Here is a 26387-nt window from a genome sequence, read left to right on the forward strand (position 1 = left end):
TTTGGTTAGTCTTAGTGAGATGTAAAAGCAATAGTGGGTTTTGAACAGAAGAGTGACATGATCTTATATTTAAAAGAAATCATTTGGAGTGCTGAGTAGAGAGTAGGGTGTAGGGGGACAAAAAAAAGAAGCAGGGAACCTAGCCAATGGGCTGGTGGAATAATCCAGATAAGAGATAATGGTGACTCAGTCTAGGGTGATAGCAGTGGTAGTTATGAGAACTAGTTGGATTCTAGATACATTTTGAAGATAGAGCTAAATGGATTGGGTAATAGATTTGATGCGGGAAATGAGAGAAAAAGAGGAACCTAGGCCAACCCACATATGTTTAGATCAAGAAGCCAGAATTGTCATTTACTAAGATAAAACTAGAATGAATAAGTTTTAGTGGGTAGGTCATTGGTCTTTGCTCTGCTAAACCTCTGAGATCAGTAAGGCAAGATGAGAATTCTATGGAAATCTATTAAGATAAAACTAAATATAGTAACAGGTTTTTTGGGATTAAGTGGTGGCATCCTAGAGATATGCCCACATCCTAACTCCCAAGACCTGTGAATGTGACCTTATTTGGGGAAAAAAAAAAGGGGGGGGGTCTTTACAGATGTAATTAAGATAAGGATATCTAGGTGAGATTATCCTGGATTATCTGGATGTGACTTAAATCCACTTACAATAAACAGAAGATGAGAAGACATAGAAAAAGGCCATATGAGGAAAGAGGCAGAGACTGAAGTTAAGCAACAACAACCTAAGAACACCTGAAGTATTCCTGATTTTTGCCTTGTGTTTTGGGAATGCTTTGATTTTTCTTGGCTTTTTACATACTTTGTAGTTTTTTTGATGTTGTTGAAAGCCATTTGTTTATGACAGTAGTATGCAGGAAAAGGTTAACATAGCAGAGTTGAGAAAACTTATCCTTTAAAGGCCTGATTGAAGTTTGGCTCTTGATTTACAACTAGAACTTAAGATTTTGAGAAGATTACTATTATCCTAATTGATAAGAATGGCTCAGTATGTCTACAATGTTTGTTCAAACAATATAATTTATGCTAAATACTTGCTTTCCTTCTGAGAGTCTGAAATTCTGGTATGTGCCAGGCAGAGCCTGCCTATGCAGCCAGGCCCCAATGAAAATACTAGATACTGAGTTTCTAACGAGCTCCCCTGGTTGTTACCATTTCACATGTACTGTCACAATTCATTCCTGGGGAATTAATGGCCTTTGTGACTCCACTGGGAAAGGATCCCCTTGGAAACATGGGGCTGGTTTTTCCTGAAGTTGGCCCAGTGCACCTTTTCTTTTTGCTGATTTTGCTTTGTATTGTTTTGCTGGAGTTCTCCCAGTGAATCCTTGAACCTTGGAGGGAGGGTTAATCTTGGAGTCTGGCATTGCCATAGAAACTGAGGAAAATAATTTTTATACCTGAATTGGCATATATTTCCTTCTGTAAAGCCTTTAGTGTGGAGTTTTGAGTTAATCTAGTTAGGAGTTTTAACAACTAAGCAAATTCATACAGTTTCATTGCATTTATGTAAATTTCAAAGATAGATAAGTGACAAATCAAGGTATTATTATATTAACAAGACAGTGGTCAGTTGGTGTCTTGGGATCAGAAATGATCAGAGGGGGTGGGCATTTCTCCTTGAGGTACCAACAAGGTTACCAACATTCCAAGATTCTCCACTTGTATGATGTTACCCTGAATTTACACATTCTATGTACTTTTCTTCAGGTATTTTCAATTTCACAATTAAAATATTTAAAGATTACCTGATGATTTTGAAAATATTGAAAGAATTACTCCTCCATCAGAAAGTTTAGACATCTAAATGATAAGCACAGTTCAAGAGAGAGGGGACACATGCATACTTACGGCTGATTCATGTTGTACAGCACAAACCAACAACATTGTGGAGGAATTAACCTCCAATTAAAAATAAAAAAATAAACGATAATAAAAAAGGATGCAAGTGAAAAAGAGCTGGCAAGTATTATTTTCAGCAAAAATAATAGCTCAGACATGAATAATATTTACAAAATACTAATGTAACCATGAAAATTAATTTAAACCACTTTAAGTGTAATTGGAACAAGGTAAGTGTTTGCTGTTGTGAAGGATACTGGAGGAGGTGCTCCCATGTCTTCTCAGACAGCGGACACTCCTCCCCTTTTGCCCCAGTTCAGTTCAGTTCAGTCGCTCAGTCGTGTCCGACTATTTGCAACCCCATGAATCGCAGCATGCCAGGCCTCCCTGTCCATCACCAACTCCCGGAGTTCACCCAGACTCATGTGCATCGAGTCCGTGATGCCATCCAGACATCTCATCCTCTGTCGTCCCCTTCTCCTCCTGCCCCCAATCCCTCCCAGCATCAGGGTCTTTTCCAGTGAGTCAACTCTTCTCATGAGGTGGGCAAAGTATTGGCATTTCAGCCTCAGCATCAGTCCTTCCAATGAACACCCAGGACTGGTCTCCTTTAGGATGGACTGGTTGGCTCTCCTTGCAGTCCAAGGGCCTCTCAAGAGTCTTCTCCAACACCACAGTTCAAAAGCATCAATTCTTTGGTGTTCAGCTTGCTTCACAGTCCAACTCTCACATCCATACATGACCACAGGAAAAACCATAGCCTTGACTAGATGGACTTTTGTTGGCAAAGTAATATCTCTGCTTTTGAATATGCTATCTAGGTTGGTCATAACTTTCCTTCCAAGGAGTAAGCGTCTTTTAATTTCATGGCTGCAGTCACCATCTGCAGTGATTTTGGAGCCCCCCAAAATAAAGTCAGTCACTGTTTCTACTGTTTCCCCATCTATTTCCCATGAAGTGATGGGACCAGATGCCATGATTTTAGTTTTCTGAATGTTGAGCTTTAAGCCAACTTTTTCACTCTCCTCTTTCACTTTCATCAAGAGGCTTTTTAGTTCCTCTTCACTTTCTGCCATAAGGGTGGTGTCATCTGCATATCTGAGGTTATTGATATTTCTGCTGGCAATCTTGATTCCAGCTTGTGCTTCATCCAGCCCAGCATTTCTCATGATGTATTCTGCATATAAGTTAAATAAGTAGGGTGGCAATATACAGCCTTGACGTACTCCTTTTCCTATTTGGAACCAGTCTGTTGTTCCATGTCCAGTTCTAACTGTTGCTTCCTGACCTGCATATAGGTTTCTTATGAAGCAGATCATGCGGTCTGGTATTCCCATCTCTTTCAGAATTTTCCACAGTTTATTGTGATTCACACAGTCAAAGGCTTTGGCATAGTCAATAAAGCAGAAATAGATGTTTTTCTGGAACTCTCTTGCTTTTTCCATGATCCACCAGATGTTGGCAATTTGATCTCTGGTTCCTCTGCCTTTTCTAAAACCAGCTTGAACATCTGGAAGTTCACAGTTCATAAACTGCTGAAGCCTGGCTTGGAGAATTTTGAGCATTACTTTCCTAGCGTGTGAGATGAGTGCAATTGTGTGGTAGTTTGAGCATTCTTTGATATTGCCTTCCCTGGTGGCTCAGACAGTAAAGCACATTCCTACAATGTGGGAGACCTGGGTTCAATCCCTGGGTCAGGAAGATCTCCTGGAGAAGGAAATAGTAACCCACTCCAGTATTCTTGCCTGGAAAATCCCATGGACCGAGAAGCCTGGTAGGCTACAGGCCATAGGGTCACAAGAGTTGGACACGACTGAGCGACTTCATTTTCACTTTTCTTTGGGATTGGAATGAAAACTGACCTTTTCCAGTGGTGCCCCATAAATCCTCCCCTTCATCCAACCCTCAGGGATTGTGGAATAAGAAGTGTCCTCCCGTCCAGGCCAAGACTCAGGACCTTTCTGCCAACCAGTGTGTCAGATGCCCAGGAGGTGAGCTTGTGATGAGAATTACACCCTCCTTCCAGAAGTATGTCCACAGCTCTGGACTACATTTCCCAGGGGGCTTCGCGTTCACGGCTACTTTCTGTCGAAAGATGGCTTGGGCTTCTTGTCCTAGTTTCCACAGAAGGGTACCAGTTTGTGGAGGAAGAGCTGCGTGGAGTCCTAAGTTGAAACTTGTGTTCTAGACGCGGCCTGGAACTGGTTGACGCTTTGCCACAGATATGAGGCAATGTGAGGCCGATGGTCTCTGCAGAGCGAAGGGATAAGGTCCAAGACCAAGGTCTGTGATTTGAGACCTCTGGGCTTTTAAACGTTTGTCCAGGCTCCGGACTACATTTCCCAGTGTCCACCATACCGGAGGCAACATTCTGTCCGCACCCTCGCCGGTTCAGGACCATAGGAGGGATAGCCCGCGAGTCCCTGAGGAATATCCACAGCTTGAGGGAACCTTAAAGTCGGGTGAGTCTAAGACCTGGGAGCGGAGTGAACCCTGAAAGGCCCAGGCCGCGGGGGAGGGCAGTGAGGGGCTAAAGTTTTCAGAGTTTGAGGCTTTACCAGCAATGGGATGTGGGAGGGACGATGGTGGGAAGTTGCGTGTGTGTATCCACGCGCTCGAGGGATCCTGGCAGCGAACCTTGGGTGCTTGTGTGAAATTGGTGCAGGAGCAAGGTATGGGTACCGTGGATGGATGTGTGTGTATAGTGCGATGGGGACCAGAGCTGTATGTGATTGTAATGGACCTTTTAGATGTGACTGTGCACATGTATGATTGTGACTGTATCACCAAGTCGTGAACGTGTGTGTAAAGGTGGTAAAGGTGGCAGCAGCTGTGGGGCCAGAGACAAGGAATTCAGCATTGCATTTAGTCACCTTCACAGTCTTTCGTGAAGGTGTGGGGAGTAGTTTCTGTGGGGGCTGCTTGGATTGGAGTAGGATAAGGTAAAATGAGGCTAGAGGAATGGGAGACTGTAGACCACATATTCGAAGAGTTTTTCTGTAAATATGAGTAAAGAAATGGAACAGCAGCTGGGGAGGGAGAAATAACAACCTATCAGTATGGTAGCGGGACTGAGCCATGAGAGAAGGAAAAGTGGTTGTACCGGTAAGGAGTAAGCCAGGCTCATATGTAGGTGTCCTGAAATTGCAAGAATAAAAGAAGGGTAGTAGTCTATGGGCTCCCCTGGGTAGCTCAGTGGTAAACAATCCTCTTGCCAATGCAAGAGACACGAGATGGATCCCTGGGTTGGGAAGATCCCCGGAGAAGAAAATGGTAACCCACTTCAGTATTCTAGCCTGAAAAATCCCGTGGACAGAAGAGGCGGGCTGCAGGCCCTGGGGTGGCAAAAGAGTCCACTGAACAACAAATCACAATTAGCAACTGAACAAATAGCATTGTACAGGGTAAGCCATGAGCTCAAGTTTTGAAAAAACAAAGGGAAAGAAATACCCTGTACTTGGTAGATGTCAACAACAGTATGGCTGTTATGGGAGTTATATATGGTCTCTTGGCATGAAATTCAAAGGTAGAGCGTTTGTGGAGAAGAAAGTCTGAAAGTAATAAGAGCAAGGAGAACACCTGCCCCACTTAAAGACCCAGTGGCAAGAGGCTGTTGCGGGTGGAAAACATTGAGAGGGCTATAGGAGTCCTCTGGAGAAAGCCACGTTTCTCTTAGACCCAGAAAGGTGAAAGGATTGTTCAGGGAAGTGGTTGAAGATAAAAGAGGGGTTTGTTACTCTGAATTCCAGAGGGCATACTGGAATGTCTCAGGAATTGAGGGATGAGAAAATGGGACGTCCAACTGATGGGGAATATAATATCTGTAAAGAGAGATCACCAAGGAGCCTAGGGCTTATTACAATATGATGGGCATAAACATGGGTACAGGGGATACTGATGCTTATTCTGATTGGATTCACAGCTGTGTTGGAGAGGTAGTATTGGGGTAGAATGAGGTGGACTTTTGAGTATTCCTTTGAAAAGAGGAAAGTCAAGGATAGAACATTTAAGAATGGTTGGAGTAGGCAGAATAATGTCCCTGCAAAGATGTCCCTGTCCAGACCCTGGGCACCTATGAATATGTTAATTACAAGGCAAAAGGAACTGTGCAAGTGGGATTAAATTAAGGATTTTGAAGTGGGGAGATTATCCTAGACTATCTCTTTGGGCCCAGACTAATCACTTGGATCCTTAAAGTCAGTGGACTTTTTCCAGCTGAATTTGAGTTGCAGGGAGATGTGATCACAGAAGAATGGTTAGAGAGATACAAAGTTGCTGGTTAGATCAAAGAAGTTAGCCTCAAGCCCAGGAGTGTTGGTGGCCTCTAGGAACTGGAAAACTTAAGGAAATTAATTCTCCCCTAGAGCCTGTAGAAAAGAACACAGCCTTGCCAACACCTTGCTCTTCTTACTTAGCCGAGTGAGAACCATGGCAGACTTCTATCTAACTGTAGGGTGATTAATTTTTATTGTTTTAAGCCACTGCATTTATGATTGTTTGTTACTCAGTAGTAGAAAACTTGGAGAAGGCAATGGCAACTCACTCCAGTACTCTTGCCTGGCAAATCCTATGGGCAGAGAAGCCTGGTTGGCTGCAGTCCATGGGGTTGCTAAATGTTGGACACGACTGAGTGACTTCACTTTCACTTTTCACTTTCATACATTGGAGAAAGAAATGGCAACCAACTCCAGCATTCTTGCCTGGAGAATCCTGGGGACGGGGCAGCCTGGTGGGCTCCCATCTCTGGGGTCGCACAGAGTCGGACACAACTGAAGTGACTTAGCAGCAGCAGCAGCAGTAGCAGCAGTAGAAAACTAATACAGTGGTATAGTTTCTTAGACTCAGCGTCATGGAAGGGTTTGAACCATGTGTCATGAGAGGAACTCAATGTTTATTGATAAAATTAAGGACTTTAGGTAAAGCACATAGGCCCACTCTTGTATTGCTTTGCTGCATTATGATATTGAAATTTAATGAATTTTTATTTGTGATCTAATATATGGTCAGTCTATAGGTATGTTTTGCACTTGATTTGTCTTAAATTGAGAAAAATATATTAAAATTCATTTTAACATGAATTATCAATGAAATTAATTATCAGTGAAATTTTATCTTGCATCAACCTGTAACTTCTGCTTTATGAAAGTTCCACTATTAGTTGATATATATTCATAATTATTATATGTTTATTGTGAATTGTAAACTTTAGTATTTTAGCATCCTCAAGATCATAGCCCTTGGTTATTTTGTTTGTTTGCATTTGCCTTGTATATATTTCTTCATAATTTATAAAGTAAATCTTTTATTGAAGTTTATCATATATATAGACAAGTGTATACACAGTGATGCAAACAACCAATAAAACCAAAATGGTACACCTTGAATCACCACAAAGGGAACACCCATGTAATAAGCACCCAGATCAAGAAATAAACCATTGCCGGCATTCCAGAAGCCCCTGTTGTGCTCCTGTTCAGTAAGTAGATTCCCCAAAGTAACCACCATACGTCAGTTTTGTCTGTTTTTGAACATATATATATACGTGGAGTCATACAGTATAGAGCCTTTTGTGTTGACTTCTTTGTTCAACATTATGTTTGTGAGATGCATTCATATTGTTTCATGTAAATTTAGCTTACTGTTTGCCTTGCTAAATGCACTGGTATTCCAGTGCATGAATATACCAACTATATTTGTCCATTCAACAGTTGTTATACAGTTGGTTGACATTTGGCCTGTTTCCAGATTTGGACTTTCATGAATAATGATGCTAGAAGCATTCTTCCACTTGTCATTTTCTGTTCATTTGTATTTGTTTCTTAGGTCTATTTCTAGAGAAACTTGCTGGATCATAGGGTACATGAATCTGCTTAAGCAGATACAGTCCGTTTTCCAAAATGCACAAAATCAGTACTCCAATCAACAGTTTATGCAAGTTTCAGTTGCTTCACTTTCTCATTAACACATGGTATTGTCAGACTGTAAAATTTTTGCCAATATGGTGGATATATATGCAGAGTGGTATTGCATTGTGGTTTTCTTAACTTATGACTAATGAAGTTGAGTGCTTTTGTTTTAATGTCTCTTGACCATATCCTTCCCAAAGGATATCTTCGTTTGGCAAATGCCTGTTTAAGTCCTTTGGTCTTCCTTTGTGGAGTGTCTGTTCAAGTTTTGGGGAGCTTGTCTGCCTTTTTACTGTTAATTCTTAGGAGTTCTTTATTTGGGGTTCTGTAGTTTGGATATGAATCCTCATCAGCTGTGTGTATTGCAAATAATATCTCCCAGTCCATTTTCACTCCTTTTCTGAGAAATTACTTTTTAAAATATAGTCTGAAAAACATATAATCTGAATTATTTTTTCCCTTTGTGGTTTGTGCTCTCTGTACCATGTTAAGAAATCTTAATTCTCTCCTTTGATTTGTATTCCATCTCTAGAGGCTCTGCTTAGTTGCAAGTTGGATCACTTCTCTTTTTTTTAATTAATTTGATTAAAGTATAGATGATTTCCAGTGCTGTGTTAATTTCTGCTGTACAGCAAAGTGACTCAGTTATACATATATTCTTTTTCACATTCTTTCCCATCATGGCATATCATTGGATATTGAATATAGTTCCCTCTGCTATGCAGTAGGTCCTTGTTCATCCGTCCTATATATATAATAGTTTACATCTGCTAATCCCAAACTCCCAATTCTCTCCTACCCTCCCCCACACCCCCACCTTGGCAACTACAAGTCTATTCTTTATGTCTGTGAGTCTGTTTCTGTCTTGTTAGATACATTCTTTTGTGTCATATTTTAGATTCCACGTATAGTGATACCATATAGTATTTGTCTTTCTATTTCTGACTTACTTCCCTTAGTATGATAATGTCTAGGTCCATCCATGTCTTTGCAAATGGCATTTTTTCATTCTTGAAATGGCTGGGTAGGATTCCATTGTATATATATATGTACCACATCTTCTTTACCTATTCATCTGTTGATGGACACTTGCGTTTTTTTCCATGTCTTGGCAATTGTAAATAGTGCAGCTATGAATGGGGGGCAGGGATATGTATCTTTTCAAATTATAATTCTGTTTGGATATATGCCCTGGATTGGGATTGCAGGATCATATGGCACCTCTATTTTTAGTTCTTTGAGGAATTTCCATTCTGTTTTCCATATTTGGAAATTTACCAATTTACATTCCCACCAAGAGCGTAAAAGGGATTTTCTTTCTCCACACCCTCTCCAGGATTTATTATTTGTGGCTATTCCAGCTAGGGGGCTTCCCAGGTGGCTCAGTGGTAAAGAATCTGCCTGCCAGTGCAGGAGACACTGGAGACGTAAGTTCAATCCCAGCATCAGGAAGATGCCCTGAAGAAGGAAATGGCACTGGAGACGTAAGTTCAATTCCAGCATCAGGAAGATGCCCTGAAGAAGGAAATGGCAACCCACTCTAATGTTCTTGCTTGGAAAATCCCAGGACAGGGGAGCCTGGTGGGCTATAGTCCATGAGGTCACAAAGAGTCCGAAGCAACTGAGCATGCGCACGTGCATCCTGGCAGATGTGAGGTGATACCTCATTATAGTTTTGATTTGCATCTCTAATTAATTAGTGATGATGAGCATCTTTTCATGTGCCTGTGTCTTCTTTGAAGAAATGTCATTTAGATCATCTGCCTATTTTTCGATTGGATTGGTTTTCTTTGTTGTTGTTATTGAATTGTATGAGCTGTTTGTATATTTTGGAATTTAAGCCTTTGTTGGTTGCATCATTTGCAAATACTTTCTCCCAGTCTGTAGGTTGTCTTTTTGTTTTGTTTATGGTTTCCTTGCTGTGCAAAAACATAAGTTTGATTAGGTCTCATTTGTTTATTTTTGCTTTTGTTTCTATTGTCTTGGGGGACTGACCTAAGAAAACATTGGTATGCTTTATGTCAGAGCATGTTTTACCTATGTTTTCTTCTAGGAGTTTTATGTTGTCTTGTCTTATATTTAAGTCTTTAAGCCATTTTCGATTTATTTTGTGTGTGGTGTAGGTGTGTGTTCTAACTGCCTTGATTTATATGTGGCTCTGCAAGTTGAACCACTCTGACTTTTATTTTTTTCTTTCTATAGTTGTTTCTGTTTCATTTTGTTCCATTTGCTAATGTTCATATCTCTTGTTCCATGCTGCACTTTCTGTAGTATTTGTCATACCTTTTGCTCTTTGTAGTTTATTTTTCAAGTCTGAAGTGGTTTTGCCTAATATTCTCTTTCATTCTTGAATTCTACTAGCTTTTATATGTGGTCTGCCTATCACTTCCTCCTCTTTCCTGAAATCATTGTACCATTAGTGCATGTAGTTTTGTTTCTGAGCTGTGATTGTACCATAAATTCTTATAATTCATATTGAAATGTTGGGTAATAATTTTAATCTTCTCTGAAATTTTTAGTGAGTTTTCTTTATACATAGGGAATTGGAGCATTCTTCAAACTTTTATCTAACTATATTTTTGGACACAGTGTTTCTAATTTTGTTTTTGGAATGTGAGTTTTTTTTTTTTTTTTTTTTGGTATATTTGGCACTGGCACTTTCCTATGAAAAGATGAATGGGGCAGAGGTTCTGCTCAAGAGTTCCTTCCTCTGTTTCTGCAGTAGGAAATAGTTTCTTTAAAAGCTAGCCCCTCTGAATAGTCAGGCCTTCTTTGCTGTTTACGACCTAACCTGGTTCAGGAAGATTCCTACTCTCAGCTCTGAGTTCCACAGTGTCTTTTTTGCTGAAATTAAAACATATCATCAAGCTCCCAGTTCAATGAAGCTAGCATTACCCTGATTCCAAAACCAAGCAAAGCGTATCTCGTATAAATATGATACAAAAATCCTCAACGAAATACTAATAAACCAAATTCAGCAATGTATAAAATGAATTATACAACATGATTGAGTGGAATATATCCCACATATGCAAGGTTATCTGAGCATCCAAAAATAAACTAATGTAACAGCTAAAGGACACAGGATTTCTTTTTGAGGTGATGAAAATATTCTGAAATTGACTTGCAGTGGTTGCACATATGTTAATTTGCTAAAAAAAAAAAAAAAAAAACACCACTGAACTGCTTACTTTAAATGCGTTAATTGTAGGGTATATGGATTTTATATCAGTTAAGCTGGCAACCCACTCCAGTACTCTAGCCTGGAAAATCCCATGGACGGAAGAGCCTGGTAGGCTGCAGTCCATGGGGTTGCGAAGAGTCAGACACGGCTGAGCGACTTCACTTTCACTTTTCACTTTCGTGCACTGGAGAAGGAAATGGCAACCCACTCCAGTGTTCTTGCCTGGAGAATCCCAGGGACGGGGAAGCCTGGTGGGCTGCCGTCTCTGGGGTCGCACAGAGTCGGACATGACTGAAGCGACTTAGCAGCAGCAGCAGCAGCAAGCTGCTTAAAAAATAAAAGAATACAGCCTATGTATTTTGAATTTTTCCACCTTGAATCCCTCTGTCATCTCCATGCCTCTTTTTACTACCTGCACCATCAGTCACCTCCTTTTCATAGCATTTCTGCTTACAGAAACTCTAATTCAGCGTGGTCTACTCCTCATAAGAATGAATATTTCTTAAGTCTTCTTTGAGAAAATGTCTCTTTAGATCCTCTACCCATTTTTTGATTGGGTTTTTGATATTGAGCTGTTTATATATTTTGGAGATCAATCCCATGTTGATTGCATTGTTTGCAAATATTTTCCCCATTCTGTAGGTTGTCTTTTCATTTTTTTTATCATTGCCCTTAGTTTTGTCATGAGAGTGCTTTAGATGAAAATGAGTCAGTAAGTTTTATATACTTTGGTTGGACATGGGGGAGATAAAAGGCCACTGTCCTACAGGGATACACAGGAAGGCCCTGGGCAAACTCACGGGGCTCCCAGATTGGAAAATTCCCCCTGGGGGATGTCTAACTTGGGGTCCTTTTTGTTAAAGGGGCTATTCAGAGCAAGTCAGAATGTCCTTATCTCATATTCTGAATATTCTGATCCTTGTCATGATTTATCATAACTGATTGGACTGAAACTTCATCCTGATGTAGTTTAGTGTCTTGGGTTTTGGGTAGGGCCAGAATTTCTGCAGATTCCCTCTGACCTTCCTTCAGGGAATAAAATGGTATTCTTAGTCCATTTGAAAGCTCTGAGGAAAGCCTGACCTCTTAGGATTCCTTCCCTCTAGCTCCACTTTTTCAAAACTGCTTCAACTACATGAGAAATCCAGAAGACTGAGTGACTCTTGGAATTTTAAGTTATGGCCCATGTGAATTGAAATTGCTTCTCTCCAAAAATACAACTATTTATAGTAATAATATAGAGTTTCCCTGCTGGCTCAGATGGTAAAGAATCTGCCTGCAATGCAGGAGACCTAGGTTCAGTCCCTGGGTCAGGAAGATCCCCTGGAGATGGGAATAGCCACCCACTCCAGTATCCTTGCCTGGAGACTTCCACAGACAGAGGAGCCTGGAAAACTAAAGTCCCTGGGGTCAGACATGACTGAAGTGACTTAGCACGCACGCACAATTATAATAAGATAACCATTTATACTACATCATGTGAATATTTTTATTCCTTATTCTTAAACTGCTTACCTGACTCACTATTCAACATGGTAAGTGATATTTGTGAAACAGTTTAGTGCCTTCTCTGAATGTCCCTCTTCTCTCCAACATGGCATTCAATACCTCTTGTATCCTAATATTTTGACAGAGCACTGAAGGAGGAGAAATATATTCCCTTAAAGGAAATAGTAGAGACTTTTAAAGATCAAACTGTGGCTCCTGAGTCATTCTGCTGTGTACCTGAAACTATCACAACATTGTTAATTGACTGTACTCCAATGTAAAATAAAATGTTAAAAGACAACAACTGTGGTTCATCAAAGTGGAATTGAGTGACTAAAAAGGACACACTATATGAAAGCTTTTATTTACCCTGTATGATGGGGTGTTTCATTTAGGAAAGATAGAGTCAGTGTTAGTTGGTATTCATTTTAGTAGTGGCACTTTGTCATGCTTTTAGATAGAGGATATATAAGAAGAGGTTGAGTTCAGAGAGATGTGGGATCTTGCCAAGAAACCAATGAGAGGTTAATATCATTAAAAAGAAGAAGTGAAGATAGTCAGCTACTTAGCTGATAGCCTAGAGATTTTATACATGCTCCACAGAAAATGGAATTCAGTTAGGGAGTATAATCTCTTAAGAATCCTTTCAAATTCAACTAATAGAAAATTCAAATAAAAGAAGGTGAAAGAAAAAAAAAAACAGCACTTCTCTCATACAATAAATTTGAAGTTAATTATTCCAGGCTAGTGTAGCCTCTTGGTGGTATCAACAACAAGAACTCATATGATACCTGTTTTTCTGGGCTACCATCCAGTTGTCTTGCTGTTTGTTACAGGAAGGTCAGAACATTGTTGTGACTGACAACAGGAGATTTTAAGCGCATATAGGCACTTGGCTTCAGGGACACTAATTTCCCTGTTGTTTCCCCCTCTACCCTAGAGGCAGCCAAGTCCAGTTTTTGCTGAATGTGTATACCTCTTCCTGCAGTGCCCTTTTCCATCTTTTCCCTGCCTATCTAAAAGATTTACTTCACCATTGATGTTTGGGTTTGTCATTTCAGCAGCTGATGATGTTCAGCTGCAGACTTCTCTCAAGAGGAATGGGAGTGCCTGGACTTAGAACAGAGACATCTGTACAGAGATGTGATGCTGGAGAACTACAGCAACCTGGTCTTGCTGGGTAAGCTTCAGAATTTCACCCCAGAAATCCCTGATTTCTACATTGTGAATTTTTGGATTGTCTTTCGAGTATCTCAGGGGAGATATTTCTGGGGAAATGGTGTGCGCTTTGTACATTTCACAGTAAGTCATCATCTTTGGGAACCTCCATCTTCCCCATCCTTTATGCCTTTTTCTCGCCCATCCTAGTAACTAAGGGACTTAGGAAACCCTTACCAGGTGGTAATTTCCTATTTCTTATTTTTTGACCAGGACTTTGCATTTATCAGCCAGAAGTATTCTCTTTACTGGAGAAGGGAAGAGAGCCCTGGATGGCTTTGAAGGATGAGACTTGCCCAGGTGAGTGAGGGCTGAACAAGGAGGCCATCACTGCAGATAACAGCCCAAATGTTTAGTGAGGCAGCAGCATCTCTATAATATTGGCCTAGAGTTTCCTTCTCAGAGGCCAAAAGCCTGTGGATAAAGGCCTGAAACCTAGAAATAAAAGTAACCTTTTCCATGTGAAGTTCCAAATGAATCTTCTCTTCACCTCCAAATACCACTCCATTTCCATGCTCTCATTTTTCCTTCACGTTACAGAAAGGTAGGTGCCATTGTTTTTCTCCAGTGGTCAATGGTTTAGGGTCTGTTTCTTCCCATTTCTCTCCCCCCCCCCATTTAGATATTTGTAAATTTCTTCACTCACTAAAAAAAAAATTTTGACTCTATTTTTCATTTTACCTGTTACCTCTTGAATTTCTTTTATTTTGCATAGTTTTTGCTTACTGCTACATTTCCTTCATTAATTAATTCTTTCTTTTAAGCAACGTTTATTAATTTTTCTAATTTCATTTTAGGTTAAGAAGGGTTAACAGAGAATCTGTAATCAATTAAGAAATGTGGTATTCTTTTCTATGACTGGAACAATTTCATTAACTTCTGCAAAGCAGTCTGTATATTAAGGCCTCATAGGCTGCTTTGTTATGATTTCTGGTTACAGTGAAGAGGAAATGGCAAGAGAGAGGTTAGGGCTAATGAAAGACAATAAGCAGAGAATACAGTGTCGTAAAAAGCCAGTCCTGCCTGTCAAAAGGAAGCAAGGGGTATATTTGGCAAGAGGATGGTAATTGGTGAATTTTCTATTATAGGCAAGCATCAAATTGAAAAAATTTACTCTTGAAGCTTCTTTTTTATTTAAAATATCACGGAAGGAAATTTCATTCCTTATTGGAGTCATGTAGTGGCTCAGTTGGTAAAGAATCTGCCTGCAATGCAGAAGACCCAGGTTCAATCTGTGGGTCAGGAAGGTACCCTGGAGAAGGGAATAGCAGCCCACTCCAGTATTCTTGCCTGGAGAATTCCATGGACAGAGGAGCTGGTGGGCTATAGTCCATGGGGTCACAAAGAGTTGGACATCCCTGAGTGACTAACACTTCTAAATTTCTGAACCTAAATTGATGTGTTTCTTTAAATTTAATTAATTAATTTATTTATTTTTGGCTGTGCTGAATCTTCACTGCTGCATGGCCTTTTCACTAGTTGTAGTGAGCAGGGTCTACTCTTCGTTGCAGTGCACAGGCTCCTCATTGTGGTGGCTTCTCTTATTGTGGGTCACAGGTTCTAGGGTGCAGGTTTCAGTAGTTGTGGCTTGTGGGCTAATAGTTGTGATTCCCAGGCTCTACAGCACAGGCTCAGGAGTTGTGGTGCGTGGATGTAGTTGCTCTGCGGCATGTGGGATCTTCCTGGATCAGGGATTGAACCTGTGTCTCCTGCATTGGCAGGCAGTTTCTTAACTGCTGGACCACCAAGGAAGCTTGAACGTAGTTATTTTTAAACTCTGTCTCATAACTCCAATATTTAGAATCCCTATAGATCCGTTTCTGCTCTCTGTTGTTTCTATAGTTTCTGCATTCATGTTGTATAGTTATTTTAATTTTGTGCCACACTTATCTGCAAAATGTGAAACTAATGACTAGGTTATCTTCCTTTATAGAGAACTTTTATGCTGCAAAGTTCTGAAACATTTTTGTTGTTACGTCAATTGATTGCCCTCCTTGGTCACTGGGATAATTTGAAACTGATCTGTAGTTCCTGTGTAGGTCTGCCTCTCTCTTACCCACATTCCTAGGTTGTGATCCTTGAGTTATAAGTCAGCATGAGAGATGTTTAGGACACCCCCTGTAGACCAACCCTAGATACCAATCTCTGTTACTTTAGTCTTGAGAGATGTTGTATGTTCTATCAGTCTCTAAGTCAGTGACCCTGATGCTGGCAGAGATTGAAAGCAAAAGAAGAAGGGGGCAGCAGAGGATGAGATGGTTGGATAGCATCATCAACTTAATGGACATAAGTTTGAGCAAACTCCAGGAGATAGTGGAGGACAGAGGAGCCTGGATTGCTACAGTCCATGGGGTCTCAAGGAGTCGGACACGACTGAGCGGCTAAGACATGGAATTGCAGAGAGTCCAATATGACTGTGATACTGAACAACAACAAAGCCAAATGCTAATACCAGTACAATTTCAATAATAGAAATTGGATAAGCCCTTCAGCATATTCACCTAGTAATAGTTGTAGTATTTTCTTGCTTTGTTCTTCTAAAATATTTTACCAGTAAGTTTGATATCCCGTGGAGGTTTGGTAAAGGTCATTAAGCATTTTATGCTTGAGGCATAAAATCAAATGGAAGAGCAGTGCTATAAACTCAAGAAATAAACAGAAACACCTTGGTTGGGATCATCTGACAAAATATGACTTGGCTAAGCCCAGTGGAGAAAATGAGCAAGGCGAAGTATTTAAATGTGCAAAGACAAGTGAGTAGGTAGGTGTGATTTTCCATTTCTCTGAACTAGCATAGATATGCTTTTGTTTGCTCTTACCTGTACAGAAAGTGATATAGAATTATGTGTACTCATTTCAGTAGAGATGAAAGGGATTGGACAATGAGGTGTATTATCACTATGTTGTTATCACATCATCCCAATTGTGCTTCCTGGTTCCTGATTTTTTTGGTATTATCCTTTACTCCATCCTTTGGCTCCCTTTGCCCTTCTTTGACCTGTAGTATATATTTTTTTTAACAGAATTATTTTTTTAATGCCTAACGTGCTAAATGTTGATTATACCATACTGGGTAAAGTAGTCTTACGTCTTTAAATTGATATCCCATGATTGGTGAAGTACCTGAACAATCTATTTTTATTGTTGAACTCCTCAGATGAATTTGATCTGAACAAAATTTGTATATCTAATCACCTGCCTTGGCTTTTTTAGTTCTTTTAAATTTCTATTTATTTCTTTCCCTTTTTTCAAATTGTCCAAAATTTATGAATTTGTTAAGCCATTCACATTTCATATGCTGTATTTATTTTAGGATTTATTCCTATATCTACATTGAAAACCTTAATTCTTTCTGAACAGAAAAACAGTATGAATTTATCTTCTTATCTTTCAGACATGCAATCCAGGTGTCAGACCAAGAAGTTATCACCAAAAAATGGCATTTTTGACAGAGAAATACCTCAGTGGGAAATAATGGAAATTTGTAAAAAAACATAGCCCTGAATGTTTATGCTTTAGAGGTGATTGGCAAAGCAAAGGTCAGTTTGAAAGACAACAGGAAAATCAGGAAGAATGTTTGAAGCAAGTTATACTCAATTGTAAAGAAAAAAGTCCCACTTTTAACCAGAACACAGCTTTTAATCTTCATCCGAGATTTAATACAAGAAAGAAACTGAATGAATTTAAAAAGTGTAGGAAAGCCTTTTGTTATGACTCAGACTGTATTCAACATCAGTTAATTCACACTGGTGAAAAATTTTGTGAAGATAAGAAATGTGAGAAGACCTTTTATCTTGATTCAGAACTTACTCAATATCAGTTTATACTGCTAAGAAAACATGTGACTGTAAAGAATGTGGGAAGGCTTTCAGTTTGTGTTCAAGTCTTACCAGTCACAGGCGAATTCATACTGGTGAAAAACCTTTTAAATGTAAAGAATGTGGGAAGACCTTTAGATTTCATTCACAGTTTAGTGTCCATAAGTGTATTCATACTGGTGAGAAATATTATGAATGTAAGAAATGTGGGAAGGCCTTTAGTTGTGGCTCAGACCTTACTAGACATCAGAGAATTCATACTGGTGAAAACCTCTATGAATGTAATGTATGTGGAAAGGCCTTTGGTCAGCGATCACATCTTACTAAACATCAGAGAATTCACTCTGGTGAAAAACCTTATGAATGTGAGGAGTGTGGGAAAGCTATTGCTTTTGGCTCACACTTAATTCAACATCAGAGAATTCATACCAGTGAGAAATCTCATGAATGTAAAGAATGTGGAAAGGCCTTTATTCGTGGTTCAAATCTTGCTCAACATCAGAACATTCATGTTGGTAGGAAACCTTTGAATGTGAGAAATGTGGGAAAGCCTATATCTGGAGTTCACACCAGCGAATTCATACTGGTGGGAAGCCTCATGAATGTAAGCAATGTGGGAAGACTTTTATATGGGCCTCATACCTTGCTCAACATGAGAAAATTCATAATGGAAGGAAACCCTATGAATGTAGGGAATGTGGAAAGACCTTTCTTCATGGTTCAGAGTTTAATTGACGTCAGAAAATTCATACCGGTGAGAGAAACTATGAATGTAAGGAATGTGGAAAGACTTTTTTTGTGGTTCAGAACTTGATCGACATCAGAAAATCCATACTGGAAAGAGATCATATGAATGTGAAGAGTGTGGAAAAGCCTTTCTCTGGAGTTCACAACTTACATGACATCAGAGAATACATACTGGTGAGGAACCTTATGTATGTAAAGTCTGTGGGAAATCTTGGGTTCACAGCTAACATGACATAGCAAGATTCATAATGATGCAGAACCCTATAAATGTAAGGAAAGTGGCCAGATCTTTAGTCACCATTCATTTTTTGCTGAACAGAAAACTCACAATGATGAGAATCTCTATCAATGGAAAGATTATGGGAACACCACTAGTCATGACTGTGACTTTGCTCAACACCAGAATATTTACACTTTTGAGAAATCCTGTGATCATAAAGATTTTGAGATGGCATTTTCTCCAATGCAGGTGATTCCAGGGTCGGGAAGATCCTCTGGAGGAGGAAATGGCAACCTACTCCTGTATTCTTGCCTATATTCTTGCCTGGAGAATCCCATGTACAGAAAGCCTGGTGGGCTAGAGTCCATGGGATTGCAAAGAGTTGGACACGACTAAGGCAACTTAGCACGCACATTTAGTTGTACATATCTATGTTACATAACTTAGGAGAAAACATTCAGTCTTTCTCCATTTATTATGAAGTGACTTAGCTGCAGCAGCAGCCGTGATTTTTCATAGATGCCCCTTATTTGAAGAAGTTTTTCTCTATTCTGAGTTTGTTGAGTGTTTTTATCATGAAAGGATAAAGCATATTGTTAAATATTTTTCTTGTGCCATGTGCTTTCTGTCCTTCATTCTATTACCATGATGTATTATATTGATTCATTTTTGCATGTTAAACCAACCTTACATTCCTGGCATAAATCACATTTGGTCATGGTGTATAAAATTTTAAAAAGTTACTGGATTCAGTTTGTTAGTATTTTGTTGAGGACTTTTGTGTTGTTTGCTATGGTAGGTGCTTTTGTTTTTTTTTTAATGATTTATTTAGTTATTTTTGGCTGCACTGGGTCTTCTTGCTGCATGTAGGCTTTCTCTAGTTGCAGAAAACAGGAGCTACTCTCTAGTTGAGGTGCACTATGGTGGCTTCTCATGTTGCGGAGAATGGGCTCTAGGTCAAGGGCTTAGCTGCTCCATGGATGGCATGTGGGTCTTCCCAGACTATGGGAAGCATAAGGACAACATGTTGTTCCTAATATAATGTCTATATATGTTAAGTTGGCTAATTATATTAATCTCATGCACAGAAACAACCCCATCTACATAAGGTACTCATTCAGGCACAATGACATCCAGCTCGCTCTGGGATCCTGCCCCTGACAGTTTTACCACCCAGTTCCAAACCCAACCGCTTGCTCCTGAAGAATCCAGCGAGAACACGGACTCCTCTATGCGCCTGCTAGTTTAGCATTCCCTGTAGTCTCTGGAAGGGGCGGGTCACAGAACCAATGAAAAAAAGCCAGGGTCTATGGACACTTCCGGTAGGGTTCCAGAGGGGAATTAGTCGCAACTAAAGGAACATTTCATGCAAAGATGGGCTCGATAAAGGACAGAAATGGTATGGATCTAACAGAAGCAGAAGATATTAAGAAGAGATGGCAAGAATACACAGAAGAATTGTACAAAAAAGATCTTCACGACCCAGATAATCACGATGGTGTGATCACTGACCTAGAGCCAGACATCCTGGAATGTGAAGTCAAGTGGGGCTTAGAAAGCATCACTACGAACAAAGCTAGTGGAGGTGATAGAATTCCAGTGGAGCTATTCCAAATCCTGAAAGATGATGCTGTGAAAGTGCTGCACTCAATATGCCAGCACATTTGGAAAACTCAGCAGTGGCCACAGGACTGGAAAAGGTCAGTTTTCATTCCAATCCCAAAGAAAGGCAGTGCCAAAGAATGCTCAAACTACCGCACAATTGCACTCATCTCACACGCTAGTAAAGTAATGCTCAAAATTCTCCAAGCCAGGCTTCAGCAATATGTGAACTGTGAACTTCCTGACGTTTAAGCTGGTTTTAGAAAAGGCAGAGGAACCAGAGATCAAATTGCCAACATCTGGTGGATCATGGAAAAAGCAAGAGAGTTCCAGAAAAACATCTATTTCTGATTTCTTGACTATGCCAAAGCCTTTGACTGTGTGGATCACAATAAACTGGAAAATTCAAGAGATGGGAATACCAGACCACCTGATCTGCCTCTTGAGAAATTTGTATGCAGGTCAGGAAGCAACAGTTAAAACTGGACATGGAACAACAGACTGGTTCCAAGTAGGAAAAGGAGTATGTCAAGGCTGTATATTGTCACCCTGTTTATTTAACTTCTATGCAGAGTACATCATAAGAAACACTGGACTGGAAGAAATACAAGCTGGAATCAAGATTGCCAGGAGAAATATCAATCACCTCAGATATGCAGATGACACCACCCTTATGGCAGAAAGTGAAGAGGAACTCAAAAGCCTCTTATGAAAGTGAAAGTGGAGAGTGAAAAAGTGGGCTTAAAGCTCAACATTTAGAAAACGAAGATCATGGCATCCGGTCCCATCACTTCATGGGAAATAGATGGGGAAACAGTGGAAACAGTGTCAAACTTTATTTTTCTAGGCTCCAAAATCACTGCAGATGGTGACTGCAGCCATGAAATTAAAAGACGCTTACTCCTTGGAAGGAAAGTTATGACCAACCTAGATAGCATATTCAAAAGCAGAGACATTACTTTGCCAACAAAGGTCTGTCTAGTCAAGGCTATGGTTTTTCCTGTGGTCATGTATGGATGTGAGAGTTGGACTGTGAAGAAGGCTGAGTGCCAAAGAATTGACGCTTTTGAACTGTGGTGTTGGATAAGACTCTTGAGAGTCCCTCGGACTACAAGGAAATCCAACCAGTCCATTCTGAAGGAGATCAGCCCTGGGATTTCTTGGGAAGGAATGATGCTAAAGCTGAAACTCCAGTACTTTGGCCACCTCATGCGAAGAGTTGACTCATTGGAAAAGACTCTGATGCTGGGAGGGATTGGGGGCAGGAGGAGAAGGGGACGACAGAGGATGAGATGGCTGGATGGCATCCCTGACTCGATGGACGTGAGCCTGAGTGAACTCCGGGAGTTGGTGATGGACAGGGAGGCCTGGCGTGCTGCAATTCATGGGGTCAAAAAGAGTCGGACACGACTGAGCGACTAATCTGATCTTATCTGATCTGTTACTCAAGAGTTCCTCTCCAGTGTTTTGCGATTTCCTTATGTCTCGTGGGTCTCTTACGCTCTTTGGGACTGGCGTCTGACAGAAACAGGTGCTTCCTAGAGCCCCAGCGTCACAGCCCTGGGAAAGAGCGGTTCTCCTCGGCCTGTTCTGTTGGAATGTGCTAAGATGGGAACTCGCGCGGCTGCACCTTTTCTCGGAGAACTGTGTTCAGAAGAAGGTAGGCGGCGCCCTGGAGACTCAACTGCGCCTGGAAGCGGAGGGTTTAGGACGTTTTGGATCAGAGTCTTCCGCTGCTGAGTGTTTTCCCCCAGGGTTGGTGCTGGGTTGGCCTCGTGTTAGGCTGGACCCCGCCCAGGTCTGCAAGATTTGTAGTTGACCAGCAGTGCGTTGTAAGAATGAGTCTGGAGACAGCGGTACAAACATCAAGGGTTTATTGAACAGGGAATCTTTCAAGTCTGAGGCAAAGTTCCTGGGTTGATACCCCGCTGTGTATGGCAGACAGCAGGCAGGACTTACGGAGCAGTGTTCACTCTGGGAGAAGGAGAAGTTACCTATTAGAGGAGGAATGGATGTTGGTGGGCTTATCAGTTTCCAGGGAAACCAGTAGAGGAGCACGTCCCTTGCTGACCCTTTGATAAACAACCATCGACAGCATGGTGATCAACTAGCATAGTGGCGCCACTGTGTTCTTGATCTCCGAGAGAGAGCTGTGCGCCGTGGCTTGAAGCAACATCTTAGTTCCCTGCCCAGGAATTGGATCTGCAGAGCCTGGCTGAAAACCAGGAGTTCTAGCCATTAGACCACCATGGGCTAGAGGCTAGAAACAAAATTGGGCTGTCCCTTGCCCGGGTTGAAAAATGAATTTCTCAAGGAGGCAAAAACTGTAAAAACAGGTACAAAGTTTATGTTATTAGCGACATGGCACAACTAGTGGGCAGGAGGCCTAACTTAGCTCTCCAGCCCCTTGGTGGTGCTCTGTGCAGGGCTCATGCACGTGACTGTGCTTTTACTTCCAGCACCTCAGAAATGGCAGTTGGTTTTGTATCCTATTGTTCATAATTGCCTCAACTGTGCACATGTGCAATTATTTTTAGTCCCTTATAGTTTGTTATTCTGTTGCTCAAGGAGATGTTTGTCCTGGTGCAAGCACTCTGGTAGAGGGATCCAGGTCCCAGCCTACCTTCTGGAGAAACTGAGGCAACGGACAGCCTCAGTGGTGACCAGCGGCAGTGTTAGAACTACTGCATATCCAGAGCTGTGAACCCAGACATCTTGTATTCTACTTTCTTTGTATGTCTTTGAAAGTTGAGGGACCAGGATGGTAGTGGAGACTGGATTTTGACCCATCTTCAAAAACACTAGATGTCTCATGCACCTCTTTCCCTGGCGACTGCCATTCCCCACAGAAGGCATGTGAGAAGGAGAGAATTGCTGCTGTACATGAAAAAATCAAATTGAAGGTGAATTTGTACTTCCTCTTTGTTCCATGAAATGCATTTCATTTTTCAGTATATGGAAACAGCTGGTGTCCCCTTGAAACATTTTCACTGATTTACCCCTAAGTCTTCTTCCACAGAGAAAGTCAGAGGTTCTAGGCACAGATCCCATTCCTCAATTAATCCTTCTAATTAATTATTTACATTGTGTAAATAATTCTTCCTGTTGGCTTTTTGTTACACATTCTTTGTGTGTAGAAAAGCAAATCTGGAGGATTACAGACTATTATTTCAGACAATCTCTTATTAAGAGAATATACCTGCTTGGAATCACACACTGGATATTCTTAATCTTCTACAAAGGCTTGTGATCAAAAGCAAATATGGTAGGAGATGGTTTGACTCATTTCCATCAGTGACACGGATTTGCTTTGTGAAACTGTTAAAGAGTAGGAATGCAGTCAGTAGTCTGAGAGGTCTGTTTCAACTAGGGTGGGAAAACCACCACACCTCTATATCAGAACACCTAACAGGAGTTTTGTAGTACTGACCAGGTCTAATTTCTGGTTTGTCTGCATAACTTTGTTTCGGACTTTCTTTTTGTGTGGTGTGTGAGCAGGATGGTATAAGGGGTAAGAGTATAGATCTAATACCTGGGTTAAAATTCTAGCACTAACACTCGCTAGGTGTGTGAGCTGCTTTAAGAGAAGTTTTAGGTTTACAATAAAACTGAGAAGAAGATACTGAGATTTCCCACATACTGCCCACCCCAGTACATACACAGCTTCCCTCATTATTAAAAACCTCCACCAGAGTGCTACATTGTTTTTTATTTTTTTATTTTTTTGCATTTTAATGTGTAATATTTGAGGTATAAGCAAGCTGCATCTAACATTGTCATAAATAAAACAGATCAGTCATCAAGGGCTCCAGAGTGAACAGCATCTTCATAACCTCCATGCTTATCATCTTTGCTTTCTGGGTGTAATTTAATAAGATCATCAATTCGAAGAATGGTAATTGCAGCTTCAGTGGCAAATTTCAAGCTCTTAACTTTAACTATGGTTGGTTCAAACACCCCTGCTTGTTTGTTGTCACGGGGTTTACCATTGACCAAGTCAAGACCAATCCATTTTAGATTTTTTCGTTCTGGGTTAACCTGAACCTCGTTATGAAAAGCTCTTAATTTTGCAACCAGATCTGTGGAGTCCTGGGCAGCATTAACTGCCAGAGTATTAGGAATAACAAGAAGAGATCTTGCAAACTCCGCAATAGCGAGCTGTTCCCGGGAGCCCATGCTGGTCGCGTAGTTCTCCAGGTAAATGGAAAGGGCCGCCTCTACAGCGCCCCCACCTGGGACCACAGACTTTGACTCCAAAACTCTCTTCACCACACAAAGGGCATCGTGTAAGGAGCGCTCCATCTCGTCACACATGAAATCATTTGCGCCACGTAAGATGACCGATGCAGAGGTACGAGCCTTAGTGCTATTTAAAACAACAGCGATAGTCTTTAACAGTAGTAAGTCCATGAAGAAATTCACTACTACTTACACAGGACATTTAGACAGGGAAGCAATGTCTAGACCATGGAGAAGAGATGAAATGGTAACTTCACCTCCATTTACAAGGGCCCAGTATTGTTTTACCCCATGCGTATAACTGCTCATATCACTGAAGGACTATAGCAGCAAATAAATGGGAAGTGTTTTTTAAACCAAGGATTCACCCAAAGGCCATAATTTACCTTGTACATTCTGTGGTTTGGGACAAATGTATAGTGACATATATCCATCATTCCAACCTCATAGTTTTTTTTTTTTTTTTAATTATTTTTTGGCCACACCATACTGCATGCAGGATCTTCATTCCCCAACCAAGGAGTGGCAGTGTGGAGTCCCAACCACTGGACTGCCAGGGAAGTCCCCATAGAGTACTTTCATTACCTGAAGAATTCTCTATGCTCTGCTTATTCATCTCCACACACCCCTAACAACCACTGATCTTTCTGCTGTCTATAGCTTTGCTTTTCTGCAGAATGTCCTATAGTTGTAATCAGACACTATGTAATCTTTACAGATTGACTTCTTCCACTTGGTATTATGCATTTAAGTCTCCTTCATGTGTTATCGGAGAAGGCAATGGGAACCCACTCCAGTACTCTTGCCTGGCAAATCCCATGGACGGAGGAGCCTGGTAGGCTGCAGTCCATGGGGTCGCACAGAGTCGGACATGACTGAAGCGACTTAGCAGCAGCAGCAGCAGCAGCAGCATGTGATATCATGGCTTGATAGCTTATTTCTTTTTAACATTGAATATGCAGGTCAGGAAGCAACAGAACTGGACATGGAACAACAGACTGGTTCCAAATAGGAAAAGGAGTATGTCAAGGCTATATATTGTCACCCTGCTTATTTAACTTCTATGCAGAGCACATCATAAGAAACACTGTACTGTAGGAAACACAAGCTGGAATCAAGATTGCTGGGAGAAATATCAATAACCTCAGATATGCAGATGACACCACCCTTATGGCAGAAAGTGAAGAGGAACTAAAAAGCCTCTTGATGAAAGTGAAAGTGGAGAGTGAAAAAGTGGGCTTAAAGCTCAACATTTAGAAAACGAAGATCATGGCATCTGGTCCCATCACTTCATGGGAAATAGATGGGGAAACAGTGGAAACTGGGGGCTCCCAAATCACTGCAGATGGTGACTGCAGCCATGAAATTAAAAGACACTTACTCCTTGGAAGGAAAGTTATGTCCAACCTAGATAGCATATTCAAAAGCAGAGACATTACTTTGCCAACAAAGGTCTGTCTAGTCAAGGCTATGGTTTTTCCTGTGGTCATGTATGGATGTGAGAGTTGGACTATGAAGAAGGCTGAGCGCGGAAGAATTGATGCTTTCGAACTGTGGCGTTGGAGAAGACTCTTGAGAGTCCCTCGGACTACAAGGAGATCCAACCAGTCCATCCTGAAGGAGATCAGTCCTGAGTGTTCATTGGAAGGACTGATGTTGAAGCTGAAACTCCAATACTTTGGCCACCTGATGCAGAGAGCTGACTCATTTGAAAAGACCCTGATGCTGGGAAAGATTGAGGGCATGAGAAGGGGACGAAAGAGCATGAGATGGTTAGATGGCATCACCGACTCAATGGATATGAGTTTGGGTAAACTCCGGGAGTTGGTGATGGACAGGGAGGCCTGGCATGCTGCAGTCCATGGGGTCACAAAAAGTCGGACATGACTGAGCAACTGAACTGAATAGTCTGTTGTCTGGAGGTATCACACTTTATCCATTCACCTACTGAAAGCCATCTTGGTTGCTTCTAAGTTTTGACAGTTTTGAATAAAGCTTCTGTATCTGTGTTCAGGTTTTTGTGTAAACATAAGTTTTCATCTACTTAAGGATCTTAATTGCTGGGTTGTATGATAAGAAAGAGTATGTTGGACTTCCCTG

At 40.9% G+C, this 26387-nt stretch overlaps 1 protein-coding gene, 1 non-coding gene and 1 pseudogene across 3 annotated transcripts; 1 reads left to right on the plus strand and 2 right to left on the minus strand.

The window, feature by feature from the left end:
- Window positions 1-17136: 17136 nt before the first annotated feature.
- LOC147353748 (uncharacterized) lies at window positions 17137-19189 on the plus strand (annotated as a pseudogene). The gene has a single exon (XR_015144965.1). The product of XR_015144965.1 is annotated as an uncharacterized LOC147353748 (transcript).
- Window positions 19190-23840: 4651 nt separating this feature from the next.
- LOC147353749 (T-complex protein 1 subunit alpha) lies at window positions 23841-24458 on the minus strand. The gene has a single exon (XM_086349387.1). It carries the CDS (start codon window positions 24456-24458, stop codon window positions 23841-23843), a length of 618 nt encoding a protein of 205 aa, XP_086205513.1.
- A 44-nt stretch (window positions 24459-24502) lies between these two features.
- On the minus strand, window positions 24503-24632 carry LOC147353750 (small nucleolar RNA SNORA20). Its single transcript, XR_015146729.1, has one exon. It is a non-coding gene; the product is annotated as a small nucleolar RNA SNORA20 (small nucleolar RNA).
- Between the last annotated feature and the right edge of the window lie 1755 nt (window positions 24633-26387).

This window comes from Bos grunniens, chromosome 18 (assembly GCF_055505025.1).
Source record: "Bos grunniens cultivar Pamir isolate PY7600 chromosome 18, Bosgru_T2T1.0, whole genome shotgun sequence".
Taxonomy (NCBI): Eukaryota; Metazoa; Chordata; class Mammalia; order Artiodactyla; family Bovidae; genus Bos; species Bos grunniens.